Source organism: Colletotrichum scovillei (assembly GCF_011075155.1).
Source record: "Colletotrichum scovillei strain TJNH1 chromosome Unknown Contig00006, whole genome shotgun sequence".
In the NCBI taxonomy this organism is placed as follows: domain Eukaryota; kingdom Fungi; phylum Ascomycota; class Sordariomycetes; order Glomerellales; family Glomerellaceae; genus Colletotrichum; species Colletotrichum scovillei.
This window is the reverse complement of record NW_023336264.1, coordinates 5,965,895-5,979,619: the sequence shown is the minus strand read 5'-3', so window position 1 is coordinate 5,979,619 and position 13,725 is coordinate 5,965,895. Positions and strand designations below refer to the sequence as shown.

The 13,725-nt window shown below is 55.6% G+C and overlaps 5 protein-coding genes across 5 annotated transcripts; 2 read left to right on the top strand and 3 right to left on the bottom strand.

The window, feature by feature from the left end:
- Positions 1 to 208: 208 nt before the first annotated feature.
- On the bottom strand, positions 209 to 2,099 carry HER10_EVM0000586 (D-isomer specific 2-hydroxyacid dehydrogenase). The gene is made up of 2 exons (XM_035470360.1): positions 1,032 to 2,099; positions 209 to 950 (listed from the first exon to the last, which is right to left on the bottom strand). Exons 1-2 carry the CDS (start codon positions 1,492 to 1,494, stop codon positions 229 to 231), a joined length of 1,185 nt encoding a protein of 394 aa, XP_035332057.1. The 5' UTR covers positions 1,495 to 2,099; the 3' UTR covers positions 209 to 228.
- Positions 2,100 to 2,786: 687 nt separating this feature from the next.
- HER10_EVM0007128 (glutamyl-tRNA synthetase) lies at positions 2,787 to 5,212 on the bottom strand. Its single transcript, XM_035476694.1, has 3 exons — positions 4,636 to 5,212; positions 4,404 to 4,571; positions 2,787 to 4,349 (listed from the first exon to the last, which is right to left on the bottom strand). Exons 1-3 carry the CDS (start codon positions 4,854 to 4,856, stop codon positions 2,855 to 2,857), a joined length of 1,884 nt encoding a protein of 627 aa, XP_035332839.1. The 5' UTR covers positions 4,857 to 5,212; the 3' UTR covers positions 2,787 to 2,854.
- Positions 5,213 to 5,428: 216 nt separating this feature from the next.
- Positions 5,429 to 6,564, top strand: HER10_EVM0009607 (ribosomal protein L1p/L10e). The gene is made up of 2 exons (XM_035479092.1): positions 5,429 to 5,742; positions 5,804 to 6,564. Exons 1-2 carry the CDS (start codon positions 5,504 to 5,506, stop codon positions 6,459 to 6,461), a joined length of 897 nt encoding a protein of 298 aa, XP_035333135.1. The 5' UTR covers positions 5,429 to 5,503; the 3' UTR covers positions 6,462 to 6,564.
- A 31-nt stretch (positions 6,565 to 6,595) lies between these two features.
- On the bottom strand, positions 6,596 to 8,168 carry HER10_EVM0012245 (uncharacterized protein). Its single transcript, XM_035481643.1, has one exon. The coding sequence runs from the start codon at positions 7,605 to 7,607 to the stop codon at positions 6,675 to 6,677; it is 933 nt and encodes a 310-aa protein (XP_035333486.1). The 5' UTR covers positions 7,608 to 8,168; the 3' UTR covers positions 6,596 to 6,674.
- A 2,352-nt stretch (positions 8,169 to 10,520) lies between these two features.
- HER10_EVM0005347 (bZIP transcription factor) lies at positions 10,521 to 13,601 on the top strand. The gene has a single exon (XM_035474968.1). It carries the CDS (start codon positions 11,305 to 11,307, stop codon positions 13,264 to 13,266), a length of 1,962 nt encoding a protein of 653 aa, XP_035332613.1. The 5' UTR covers positions 10,521 to 11,304; the 3' UTR covers positions 13,267 to 13,601.
- The last annotated feature ends 124 nt before the right edge of the window (positions 13,602 to 13,725 follow it).

Here is a 13,725-nt window from a genome sequence, read left to right as displayed (position 1 = left end):
GTGGCTATCCTTCATTATGTTTTGCTTCTCATCGACATTCAAAGTCCGCAGGGGGATCATGATTGCTTCAGCCGTCATGTAGGTCGGCAATAAGTTTGCAGGTTCTCAGTCGTATGCGTTATCTCTCAAGTTGAATGAGTAGCTTCTTTCTCTTGCAAAGATCAAATCCTCCATGCAGCTTATTTGACTCCAAGGAAAGACAGACAAAGTCGTATTATACTTCCCCCTTCACTGCTTCAGATAATGCAGATTAACAGGCGTAATCGGCTGCCCTCCCCCCAACACCGCCATGATATTCCTCATACTCAGTTCCTCGAACCCCTTGTGCGTTTCAACCGTCCCTCCAGCATTGTGACATGTCAACATGGCCTTCGTCCCCGCCATCTTGAGCAACCGCGGATGCGGCTTCGGCTCGTCGGCATGCACATCCAACGCAACAGTCCCAATCTGCCCAGACTCCAACGCATCCGCCAAAGCCTCCTCGTCAACCAAGCTACCCCTCGCGATATTCACAAACCTCGACCCAGGCTTAAACCAAGCCAACGACTCAGCAGTAATAACCTTACCACCAGCAGGTGTGCACAGCACAACACAGTCCGAGACGCGCAGTAAGCTCTCCATCGTCTCGTGGAATGTCGCGCCAAACTGGGCCTCCACGTTGACTGGGTCTTTGCGGACGACGTCAAAGTAGTGCACTTCCATACCAAAACCGACACCGAGACGCTGCGCGATCTGCTGGCCGATGTTGCCCATTCCCACAAGGCCCAGGACGTGGCCGCGGAGGGTGTGCGAGGCGGCCGTGGCGCGAGTGTGGCAGTCTTGGAAGGCGGACGGGTCTGCGGCGGATGCCGTGCACCAAGGGAGGTGGCGGAAGGTTGAGATGACGAGAGCGACGGCGAAGTCTGCTACTGCTTCGGCGGCGGCGAGGCCCGAGTTGCAGTAGATGATGCCTTTATGTGTTAGTTTTCTCAAATCATGTTTGATATGTTTCCTTCAACATAGAGCGATCTGGGAGAGAGAGAAAGGCCCACCTCGTTCACCGAGAAGTTGCGTATCAGCCCAATCGAACCCGGCACCCGCACTCGCAAAAACCCGACAGCTCGCCGGCAGCAGCGGAACCAGCTCGGCATCCCACGTACCCATCTCGCCGCCCGTGCCCCAGAACGGGCGGAAGACGGCGGAGAAGTCGCCCCACTTATCGTCCCGTAATGCGGCGGCGAATGCGGGGCGCTGGCGTTCGGGCGTCGAGGGGCGGATGATGTCGCATTGCGCGGAGAAGGCGGCGTAGGTTTCCGGGTTGTACTTGATGGGGTCGCCGATATGTAGGACGCGGGGCTTATGCGTGCCGTTCGTTGTTGCTGCTGGTGCTTGCGATGCTGCCGTTATGGGTTCTACTTGACCGCCAGGATGGGGGTGGAGGACAGGCGACGCCGAGAGAGGAGTTTGAGATTGTGGTGTTGCTGGGGGCCAGGGTGTATTGTTGGGTTCGGCCATTTTGACTGAAGTTGGGTATGTGTTCCTGAAGGTCTTGCAGAGAGGATCTCGTTCCCGAAGAGCTTGGGTTGTCTTGGACGGAAATGACCTTGATAAAGTACCCAAAGGTAATGAATGGGTAGACTAGGGTAGCTCGTTAGCTGCAGGAGATAATGCAAGATTGCAATACCGGACGTGTGTGACTCGGGGGCTGATAAGGCTGTCAAGAAGTGGCCCTGGTATTCAGAATTGAGAAATCACAAAGGAATTACAACGTGTATAGCTTCTATTTAAACCGACGCAGGACGATGGCGGAGGATTGGTGGAATCTCATGCAAAACTGTCGGTGTGAGGATGAGGCGAGATCAGGTACGCTTCGTGGCACGATGGGAGCTTCTCCCGATCTTGGCCGGAAATTTCGCCCCACGCTTCCGGTCCGGCTGCATGGAAGGACTACACCTTTCTTATATTAGGGAATTATGAGGTGAAGAGTCGCTTGGCTGGATAGGCCTCATGCTTCCAGACATGTACAATTTGGTGCGCGAATTCTACTGCCGGACCGGGACCGGTGTCCTCAAGCCGGTACACTCAGAGTGAAGCCAGACATGAATGAGTCGGCCCAGTAGAGTTCGGAACATTCAAAAAAAAGCTTCTCAGTCTAGAATACCAAGCTGCTTATCCGCAGGCAGCTTCGAGGCACGAGAATCGGGGCAGCTGTTGGGCCACGAAGGATAGCCAGTTGACACCAACGGCTTAACCCAACCCACCTAGCTCTCAGTATTAGACCCCGCAACTGGCGATCCTTGCAGGAGGCATGCGGGAAGCAGTGGGGTGAGAATGATGAACGCTCTAGGCCGCCTCAATCGCGGGGAGAAAAGTCTGGGGTTAAAGTGAGCTGATGAAGGCGAATGGTCTGATTATCTCTCCATGCCTGTCATTTACTGCTCAAGAGTATACGGGACACACAACATGAATCTCTTATTCTCCGGAAACAGATAGTCCGTCCATACAACTGGATGCCTGCTTGTGCTGTCCAGACGACGAAATGGATGGTTTGTAGAGTACCGCTTATAGCTCGTGCTCAACATCATACAATGTAGTCTCGAAATGAATTTGATCTTTTGTGGATATTCGTTTCTTGGCGGAACGTGTATCTCTGCTTGTCTTTGTTTGTGCTTAGCATGATAAAACTATGGAGCGACACACAACAAGCACTAGATGACCAAACATTTCACATGAATGTATCTTCTGCGATATTCAGTACGGATACCGTTACGATGCATCAAGAGTCACATTGGCCAGGTTGTACCTTTGCTTCATACTTCAATTCTTCATTTCTTTCATGGCCTGAATCTTTCTACAAATGAAACAGCGAAATAACTTATTTGGCCTTGCCAGTGGGAATGTTGAACAGAACAACCACGTCACCCTCATCCAGACCCTTGTCCACACGGTAGAAGCCCCGTCTCTCGAGCTGAATAATGTCGTCCTTCTTCAGCTCACCGACACCAGCATCGCACAGCGCCGTCTCCATGGTTGACGTGTTGGGGTTGAGCACCTTCTCGAGCACGTCGTCCTCCTCGAGCTTGTCCTTGTTGATGAGATAGTCAAAATCCCACAGCTCGGCCCTGACGAGCTTGGTGCCGGCCGTTGACAGCCACGTGACCTTCTTCTCGGTCGTCTTGAAGTCGCCCTTGAGGTTGAGCTCGACGCTGAGCTCGGTGATGGGGTCGGTGGCGCCAATCTCGCGGGCGAAGGCGTTGCCCCAGCCCATGAGGGTAAACTCCTCGTCCTTCTTGAAGCTCTTGACGTCGGCCTGGTCGAGGATGAGCTCGTTGGAGAAGACAACCTTCTTGGTGCCAACATCGGGGTTCTTGGGGTGCTTAGGCTTGTCCTCGGTGCGAGGAGTGGCGGGAGCGTCGGCACCGGTGACCTTGACCTTGACGGCATCCTTCTCCAGAATGGCAGTGTGGCGGGGGGCGATGGGGTCAATGACCTTCTTGTTGATGTTCCAGAACGACGCCCAGTCCATGTTGACGACGTTTCGGGAAGGACCCTGCTTGATGATGAACTCGCGGAGGGCGGGGATGGTCATACCGCGTCTGCGCACACCACGAATGGTGGGCATACGAGGGTCGTCCCAGCCCCAGACGGTGCCCTGAGCGACGATCTTGGCGAGCTTTCTCTTGGAAAGGAAGGTGCGGACGAGGTTGATACGGCTGAAGTCGTGCATGTAGACCTGGCGCAGCTTCAGGGTGTCGATGAACCATTGGTAAAGGGGGTTACGGTCAGTGTACTCGGTCGATCTCAGGGCGTGGGTGACGCCCTCGTGAGAGTCAACGACGGGGCAGGCGAGATCGTACATGGGGTAGATCTTCCACTTGTCGCCGGTGCGGTGGTGCTTGTTCTCAACGTTGCAGCGGTAGATGACGGGATCTCTCAGGGCCTTGTTGACGTTGTCGACGGAGATCTTGGCACGGATGCAGTTGTTCAGGCCCTCGGGGGTACCCTCCTTCATGGCCTCAAAGATGCGCAGGTTCTCCTCAACAGAGCGGTTGCGGCACTTGGACTCGATTCCATCGGTTCGCTCGTTACGCATCGTCTCCTGTTCGGTGTCGTCGGCGTAGGCGTGACCCTCCTTGATCAGACGAACGCACGTCTCGTACAAGTAGTCGAAGTAGTCGGAAGTGTAGGAAAGGGAGTCGGGGGTGATGCCCATCATCTTCAAGTCCTCAACAATGGCATCCTGGAACTCCTCGCTCTCCTTGGCGGGGTTGGTGTCGTCAAGACGCAGCAGAAGCTTGCCCTTGTAGGCCTCGTGGGCGAAGTAGTCGCTGAGAAGGGCGGCCTTGGCGTGACCGATGTGAAGATATCCTCTGTTACATGGTTAGGAGGTTGTCTATCAGGTAATATTTCGAGGGGAGACCAACGAAGGCTCGGGGAGGAATCTGGTGACAACTCCGGCCTCGGCGTTCTGGAGAGCAAGAGAGTAGCTGGCGCCCTTCTTGCTAGCGGCAACGACCTTGGCCTTGCGCTCAGCATCGACAGCGTTGGTCTCGGCTTGGATCTCGGGGTAGGTGACTTCGACAAAGGTGAACCTAGCAACGCGAGTTAGCGCCGGGTGGACATTGATTGAAGCTAGGGGTACGGATCACGACGAACCAACGAGTGAGGTTGGCCATGGTTCCCTTGCGAATGAAGCCCATAGCGACCTTGTTCAGCTTCAGGGTCTGCCAGATCTTGGTCTCGGTCTCGCCCAGCGAGTACCCCTCGACGAAGGTGCGCAGCGTCAGGTGCTTGTCGAGAGCGCGGAGGTGAGGCTCGATCGACTTGAAGTCGCCGGCCAGGGCGGTGGGGAGGGTCTGGAGCTCCTCGGCCTTCATGATGGCGGTGTTTGGTCCAATTGAGGCGATGAGACTATCGGAGGGGATCGGTGGTCAGGACGGTCCTGGTGTCTCGTGAGTCAAATGTTTGGAGTGGCTGATATTTCGTGGTGGGGTTAAAAATCATGGAGGGGTAACATGACGGCGCACTCACCGAGAGCACTCGGCCGGGGCGGTCTGATTGGTGGCACAGCGAAGAGCTTCTGTAAGGTACTCGATGTATTCGTAAGGCTCTTTCTCTCCGTAGTCACGAAATAGTTGATGCACTTGACAGAAAAAGAATCCGAATAGTTACACCTTATATTCATATCTTTTCAAGGGTTTTGAAAAGTTTTTCAACTGATGGCAAATAATTATGACTCTTCTACCAAGGTAAAGCTCTGATGACAGTGGTGTGTTTCGAGGCAAAGTTGTACGTATCTCACACCGGGACCGGACCGGTCGGAAGTACGTACTTTTTTGGAGATGACCGGGAGGTGTGAACACCACAGCTCGATAAGATAACCGATAAGATAATCACCTCGTGCCTGAACTGTGAGGCCACACCAATTTTTCTGCAGTCTTTGGCCAGAGCTTCACGCGAGACGACCCGAGGTCAGCTCTGGCGCAGCAACTCCAAAAAGATCACAGATACCCAGAGCCCCGTGATGGCGTCAACGAACCAGTGCATGGCCTCAATGGCCCGGCTCAGTCTCTCAGCTTCAGCAAGACCGACAGCCTCCACGATACCACGGTTCCTCATCCCTTCCGTCGCCCAGCAGACACGATGCGCGAGCAACCAGGGGGGTAACAAGAAGACGGACAAGAAGAAGAAGAAGCTCTCCAAGGACTTCAAGACCTACAACGTCAAGAACTGCCCTCAATTCTCTCTTTGCGATGCCATGCGGTGCGTAATCTCTGTGCAAAAGATTCCTTCCAATTGGTTCCTCCAACTGACCTCAATATAGCTACCTCCGCGCATTCGAAGTCGGCCGCCCTCCCCAGTCTATCAAGTACGAGATCCACGTCCACCTCAAGACCCCCCGAAACGGCGCCGTCGTCAAGAACCGCATCCGTCTCCCCAACCCCGTCAAGTCCGACATCCGCGTCGGTGTTATCTGCCCTGAAGGAAGCCCCATCGCGCAGCAGGCCCTGCAAGCCGGCGCTGTCGTCGCGGGCCAGGAGTCCGTGTTCGAGGCCATCAAGAACGACAACATTGTCTTCAACCGGCTCATTTGTCACACCGACAGCGAGGCGGCGCTCAACAAGGCCGCTCTGGGCCGCATCCTCGGTCCCAAGGGTCTCATGCCCAACCGTCGCATGAAGACAATCACCGACAACATTTCCAGCGCCATCCGTGAGACGATGGGCGCCGACAACTACCGCGAGCGCACCGGCGTCATCCGCATGGCTATCGGGCAGCTCGGTTTCACGCCCAAGATGTTGTCTGCCAACGTCAAGGCGTTTGTGGCCAGCATCAAGTCTGACCTCGCGGAGCTCGAGACGCACAAGGAGGTCCACGAGGTTGTGCTGAGCTCTTCCCAGGCTCCGGGCTTCAGCTTGAACGGAAACTTTGACTCTACAGATGAGGAGGTCACGCCGGCTCACCTCTCCAACGTCATGTAAAGATGTACAAAAATCCAGATGAAAAGGGGGCAAAAGAAAAAGGGAAGGATATTTAGATGAACTGTATCATAGGTGTTTTTATTACACGTGTATCAAAGTGGCATAGCGCTCTAGAACATGTTTGGAGATTTTGATTTGGGTATCATATGCATCGCTACTCTGTGACGGCTGAGTCCTTTTTGCTTCTGTTCCTCATGTCCTGCTGCAACCGGCTCAGCTGCTCTTCAGGGCCCTGATCGCCTCGGCCTGGGCGTCAAGCAATCCGTACAAGCCCAGATACTTGACTGTCCTGGCTTGACCCTTCTTGCCCGCCTTGCGTGCTTCCTTCATCGCCGTGCCGAGATCAAGGAGGATCGTGTTCCGACACCTCACCATCCGGGCCTCAGCCTTGACCACAAACGGGGTATCCCTTCCAATAGCGTCCGCCAGAGCTTCGACGATGCAAAAATCTTGCGTAAAGCCAGCCAGCTTCGCAGGGCTGCTACCCACCAGCCCGCCCACGTCATCATCATCCTCTTCCTCGTCAGACTCCTCGCTATCATCCGCGTCCCAGTCATCATCTTCCTCCTCTCCCTCGTCGTCACCCGTCTTTGCCTTCCCAGGCAAACTCGCAAGCGCAAGCCGCTCCTCGAGCGACGACACTCTCTCATCCAACTCAAGCATCTTCCTTCCGGCCTCAATCCCCCTCCTCACCTCCCTCAACTCCCCGCTCAACCCCTGAACTTCTTCCCCGCGCGTCCTCACTTTGCCCTTAATCTCCTCCACGGCCCTCCGGAACCCGAGCATGGCGACACGTACATTCTCAACCCTCTCGTCGCCGCCTCGCAGCTCGTTGCCCAGAGACAAGAAGGCGGTGTAGTTCCCGTTGACGAGCTCCAGCAGCTCGGCGCTGATGGCGGCGCTGCGGTCGCGGAGCTCTGCTTTGAGGTCGTCGAGGGTCTGGTGGCGGTGCGGGAGGGCGGAGAGGTAGTTTGCCGGGTGGAAGCCGGGGGCGAGGAAGTCGGATCGCGGGAGGGCGGCGGGGAAAGGGAGCGGGGCGTCGTCGTCTTCGTAGCCGGAGCCGGAGGCGACGGAGGAGGAGGATGAGGAGGGGAGGTGGAAGGCTGCTGTTTGCCGTGTTGGCGATTGGATGCCGAGATTGGCCATTGTTTTTGTGTGTGGTTGGCCCGTTTGTCCGTTACTTTGGGGTTAGGTTGGTTGGTTTGAGCTTCCTTCAGCCCTTCAGACGGCGACGGCGACGGCGACGGCGGCGGCTCGGTGGTTGAGGTTCGGCGCAGAGATGTCGTAGCTCGGAGCAAAGGCGACGTCAAATTTAGGCAAGCTAGCTATCTCGAAGCTAGAGGACCGGGATCGGGAATTGTTGGGGAGCTTTGCTGTCGAAAGGTGGGTGGTTCGAATTGCAGCTGTTGGTCGATTTTGGGCGGGATGAAGTTGGATAGGTACGGATAGCTTAACGCAGCTTTCTCAGAGGTCCACAGCTTGGGTTTCGCGGGGATCACTGTGGGAATTGGAGGTGGTTGAACAGTGCGTGGGCCACACATAGCGAAGTGCGAAGTACCTTACTATGTAGGTACCTAGCCCCCGCCGGGATTTCCACAGTTCTCACTGCATGTGGACACGGTTGCGCAACCTTCAAACAACCCAAGTGGTCACTTTTAAGTCTTGGACCAGTCGTGAATGAGGATTTTTGAGCGAGCGAGAGAGGGTCACAACGGAGAGTTGGTTCAGAGTTGGAGTCGGCGCTGGGATTGGATAAATCTAAACCCTGCCGGGTCTCTGGCAGTGACGATGCGGCGATCAATCTGCTCGGCTCTTACGACGATGACCGCACATCATCATCTCTGATGCGGTCATTGGCGAGAGGCAGTAAAGTCATCATTCAAGACGCGCTCACTCGGTCACTCCTCGAAGTCTGATTTGTATAGAGTATAACAGGTACGGAGTAGTCACCTCAGGTAAGCGGCTAGGATACACGTCATCCCCGTTATGCAGAGCTCAACTCACGTAGTACTTGGATTTTGAAAGACGTCCGACAAAAACAGACGGAGGCCGAAGTGCGCGGCTGCGCTTGGCGTTGCCTCGTAAGAAGGGGATCCCTTGTGAAGCCAAAGCGTTCTCGGAGTCCACCCTTGGGCCAGCCTGTCAGGCAAAGACAAGTTCGTGTAATTAGTGCGAGCCGATTATTGCCGCCGTCAAACCTCGTGAGATGCGAGGTACCGCGGTAGCCATAGAGGGACGGATCCAGTAAGGGTAGCATTGTAGTACCAACCTTGGGATACCTAGCTGTGAAGCACTCCACGATGTACGTAAATATTGCTCTCTTTCCTCGCGTGGCTCCCACCCTCTCATCACCCACTTCCGGGGCCCTCCACTTGGGATCAGCCTATGTGGGATGAAGGGCCGATCTGATTACGCACAGTCACGAAGTGAGAAGTGTTGGGCCACGGGTGGTTGGCTCGTCAATAGTACCCATCCAGCAATGGAGACTGGGAGACTGGAGACTGGGTGTAGACGATCCCGAAAGCAGACGTTTCAAGCGATTCCCCTAAGCTTCAAAAAGTAGACTGGGAAAAAAATGAGCGTCTCATGTGAGCCTGCAGAAAGGAAGCGGCGGCTGGGGGGCTCGGGGTGTGAAAGATCAAATGGCCCAATGACGGGCGAGTGACACGAGGTGTGAGTGGGATGAAGGATGCAGGCAGGTAATACGGATTGGAGCTGGAGGCGATGGAGGGTGGTGACATCTTATCAAGTACCTCTTGATCTCCCTGATGAACTGCTCCAAGGCCATTGGACGACTGGCGGTGACACCTGAAGCAGGTTCCATTGAGGCATAAATCCCCGGTTATCAGGTACCTTTTTTTTCTCGGCCCAAGTTACTGGATGGATACAGATCTTGCTGTGCCATTGATTGTGTGTATTTTATTCGACTGAATTGTGCAAGTCCAATCAAGACCTCGGCGATCCTGACTCGTTGGTCTATGTACACTTTGTATCCGTACTCCATACCTTAGACACTGCCGAAAAGCCTCATCAAACTTTGTGTCAAATTGATTTCCCCCGCTGGTTTTTGTCTTTACAGTTGTTTACTCATGCCTTACTGCAAGGTAGATTTAGAGTAGGAACCACGGACGTCTCGGCTTACGAGGGAGTCATCGGACAAAGGGCCGCTCTCATTTGTTGATGGAGTGACAGGCCTGTCTACACTGTGGTATTAGATGCAACTTTATCCCACGGTCATCACTGGTCACGCACATCATGCACTCGCCCGGTGGGCAAGGGCAGCGACATCGGCAGACCCTGAGATCAATTCCCTCGGGATGTGGCTAAGCTTGGCACCCACGCAGAGTAAAGAGGCAGAGGTGACTGGAGAGAGTACTACTACGTATGTAAGAGGCTGGCATGGATGGGTGTTACGACATGGAAACTCAGCCATCAAGGGGATCAAAGCCCATGGATGGTGGATCGCGCAGCCAACCAGGGCGGTGATCCGTGGGAGAAGCCGGGCTGTGTAGCCCTGAAAGTTCCTACACAGTAACATCATAGTGTGTTGTGGCCAGCCAAGCCCAAGAAACAAGGTCCGAGATCGCAGGGTCGGAATGGGGATGGACGCCGGAAAGCCACAGGAGCCATCGAACGATTCCTCCAGTGTGGGCTGTTGTGTGTGTGAGCAAGACTATGAGTGAAAGTAGTGGTATTTCTGTGCGGATGTCGGGGACATTTTCCGAGTGAGTGAGTGAGTGAGAGAATGAGGATACTATACTGTGACTGAGGTCTGTGTGAGGCTGTGAGTGAGTGAGTGGGTGAGTGAGAGAAATGGGTGAAATGAGTGGGTAATGACCGGGCGCGTGAGAAGACGACGTACCTCTGGCAGGCAGTGCCCGGGTGGGAATCAGCGAGAGAGAGAAAAAAAAAAAAAAAGAGAAAAAAAGACTAGCGCAGGCCCTGGTGGGGGCCTTGCGAGCAAGATAATCTTATCAATCAGATCAAAAATTCCTTTTTGAATGTCGCCGTCCCCCCCTTCCCCCTTCCCCTTGGGCCCTTTCCCCCCTCCACTGTCCAGTTCCGCGCTGTCCCTCCAATCCCCTCCTTCCTCCCCACCATCCTCCGAAGTGTCGGAAGAAAGAGGAACAAGCCCGCAATCCAAACATTTCTTCACCTCATCAACATTGACTCTCCCACTTACATACCCTGATCTTCTGGCTTCCATCGTCGGAATCACTTACACAAGCAATTTCAACAACAACAACAAAGTCAGCTATCCGAACCTTACTGCCGACATTATCTTCCGGAACTGTGTCTGATCTGTCACCCAGTCGGCAACACGCGCGCACCACCACGCCCGTCTGCATAACACTACTCCGTACAGCGCAGACAGACAGACCTATCAGCTGTGCATTTCGCTGTAGGGGTATCTGCTCGATTCTGCTCGGCATCAGCCCAGATCGTCCAACAGCAGCATCATATCAACTTGTACAGCACCGATTGCTCTCCGAACAGCTCAATCAGTCAACCAAGAAAGCAATCATCACAGCTAAAAAGACGAACGAGAAGAAGAACACAAAACAAGAAGAAAAAAAAGAAGACCCAACACCATTCAGCTCCTCTCGGTCTTACAACCATCGATTCATCCCATTTTCTTATCAGATCTCAAGAGCCGAGAGAGCGCCGAACCGCACCCTCGGATTTACCAGCTGGCAAGTACATCTGCAGCCCACACCACGCCATCTGGCCACCAGCTGTCAGCGGCGATATCCCACCACCCGCCAGCGAATGAGCGGCCTTAGCGGACCCCGCCTGCGGAACACTGCTGCTCGTTAGGTCGTCCCTCTTCCGATCCACCAAGATGGCCGCCTCAGATGTTTCCACCACTGTTCCCTCCTCATCCACCACTACCACCACCAACTCCTCCTCCTCCCACAACCAGACGTCGCAACAGCAACACTCGTCGTCGACCTTCTCTCCCGTCACCTCACCTCCCGCAACCGACGCCCGAAGCGTCTACTCGGCCGCATCTCGCTCCAACTCGGTTGTCTCGACCCCCGTATCCGCCGTTTCGCCTGCTGCGAGCACACCCGGCGGTCCTCCCACACCAAATCCGAGCGGACCGACAAATGCCTCCCACGCCCCGCACCAACTACCTGCCATCAGACCGAACGCTGCACAGCAACCCATCTCAGCCAGGCCGCCTCAGGTCGTGAACAAAATGTCCATGGCCTCCGTCATCAGTCCCCCGCCCGTCACCGAGGCGCCCAAGATGTCCATGACCACCAAGGAATGGGTCATCCCTCCCAGGCCCAAGCCCGGCCGCAAGCCTGCCACCGATACGCCACCCACCAAGCGCAAGGCCCAGAACCGTGCCGCGCAGAGGGCATTCCGCGAGCGTAGGGCCGCCAGAGTTGGCGAGCTGGAGGAACAGCTCGATGAGATCCGCGAAGGTCACGAAAAGGTCGAAAAAGACCTCAAGGACAAGGTCCACGGCCTCGAGATGGAGCTACAGTCCTTCAAGTCCCGCTGCCTCGTTCTCGAAAATATGCTGGATCGCGAGAGAAAGGACCGTGTCAAGGCCGAGTCCGAACTCGAAAGCCAAAAGAGACGTTGGAACGAGCAGCAGGCCGCCGCCCCGAGACGCCTGCCGTCTCCCCAGCGCCGAGGTTCTCAAATCGCTCACCACGAGCATCCCCCCACCCCATCGGCTGGCCACTCAAACCAGCCCTTTTCCATCTCACAGATCGTCTCCCCCCAAGACTCAACCCACATGGAAGACTCTCCTGCCCCGTTTGGATGCGGGTCATGCGGCCCTGAAGGATGCTCCTGTGCCAACGAAATTCTTGCCGACACCGTCACAGGATGTGGCGGATGCACTCTCGGAGGTCGATGCCAGTGCCTTGAGGAGACTATCAAAAGCGCCATCATCTCGGACCTAAAGAGAGCTCCCTCGCCCTCGGCGCCGACATCCTCCGAGAAGCGTGCCCGCGTCGAGCCCACTCCACCTGAGGAGGAGACGGAGATTGACTTCACCGCCATGTTCTCCAAGAAGGCACCCGTGCAGCAGGTGCAACAGCATCACCAGCACCAGCAAGCGAACCTTGCCATCGTGCAGCCCCAGCCCCAGCTGCCTCCCGTGGCCTTCAAGGACTCGTGTGGGTTTTGTAAGGACGGAAGCTACTGCCTCTGCGCCGACACCGCAATTCTCGGCCCGCCTGCCACCACCCCTTACGGGCCTCCTCCCGCCTATTCCCAGCAGGTTCAGACTCCCCCTCCCTCAGAGAACGATGCCGTCCCTCCTCCCATGCCAATGGAGATCGACGCCGATGGCGCCGTCAAGCTCCGTCCCCGTCCCCAGACCACCCAGCCCGCTGCTCCCGTCTCCCGCGGCTGCGGACCCAAGGGCCCCGGATCCTGCGCCCAGTGTCTCGCCGACCCCAAGTCGGGTCTCTTCTGCCGCGCTTTGTCCGCCAACTTTGAGCGAAGTGGAGGAAGCGGTTCCGGAGGCGGCTGCTGTGGAGGTGCCGGTGCTGGAGGCGGATGCTGCAAGTCCGAGTCCGCGCCGCCGCCACCCCGTCTCCCCTCAAAGGGACGCCTCGGCCTCAGCCTGAGCTGTGCCGAAGCCTACCAGACCCTCTCCAGCCACCGAAACTTTGAAAAGGCCGCCGACGACATTGGCTCCTGGCTTCCTAAGCTTCGCGCCGCGCCCAAGCCGGGCCAGACGCTGCCGTCGCCTTCCCGTCTGCCCATCGAGGTCGAGGCGGCGAGTATCATGAGCGTGCTCAAGGACTTTGATATTCGCTTTGGCAGAGGCCAGTAAATTCTTTCCAAAGTTTCTCTTGCCTCGCTAGAGGCAGGCCATGCATACGTTCATGAATCTGGGTCGGTTATCTAAAAGCTCTGTTTGGTTTCACACACATTACTTGTGAGACATGGTTGATGTGGACACGAGCACTTGAAAAATTGGGCGGCGTTTGGGGTCCTTCGAGACACTGTTTGATTTTGTAACACCCAAACTTCTAGGAAGTGAGGGCTATCCGCACAAGAGGATGCTATTTTTGAAGCTTGCTCGTCGGAGGGGATAAGGGAGGAGGTTATTTAGTTCCGGTGCATCAACCCAGGCCAACGGGGCCGGGCTGTCTTAACGTAGTACGCATTCTGATTGAGACCTCGAACCGGGCTCAATGCGAATACATTATCGTTTCAATCATCTTACCGTGTATGATGTCCGTGGCATGGCCGATCGTCTTACTTTTTGAGAGAATGCCGTACCTCGGAA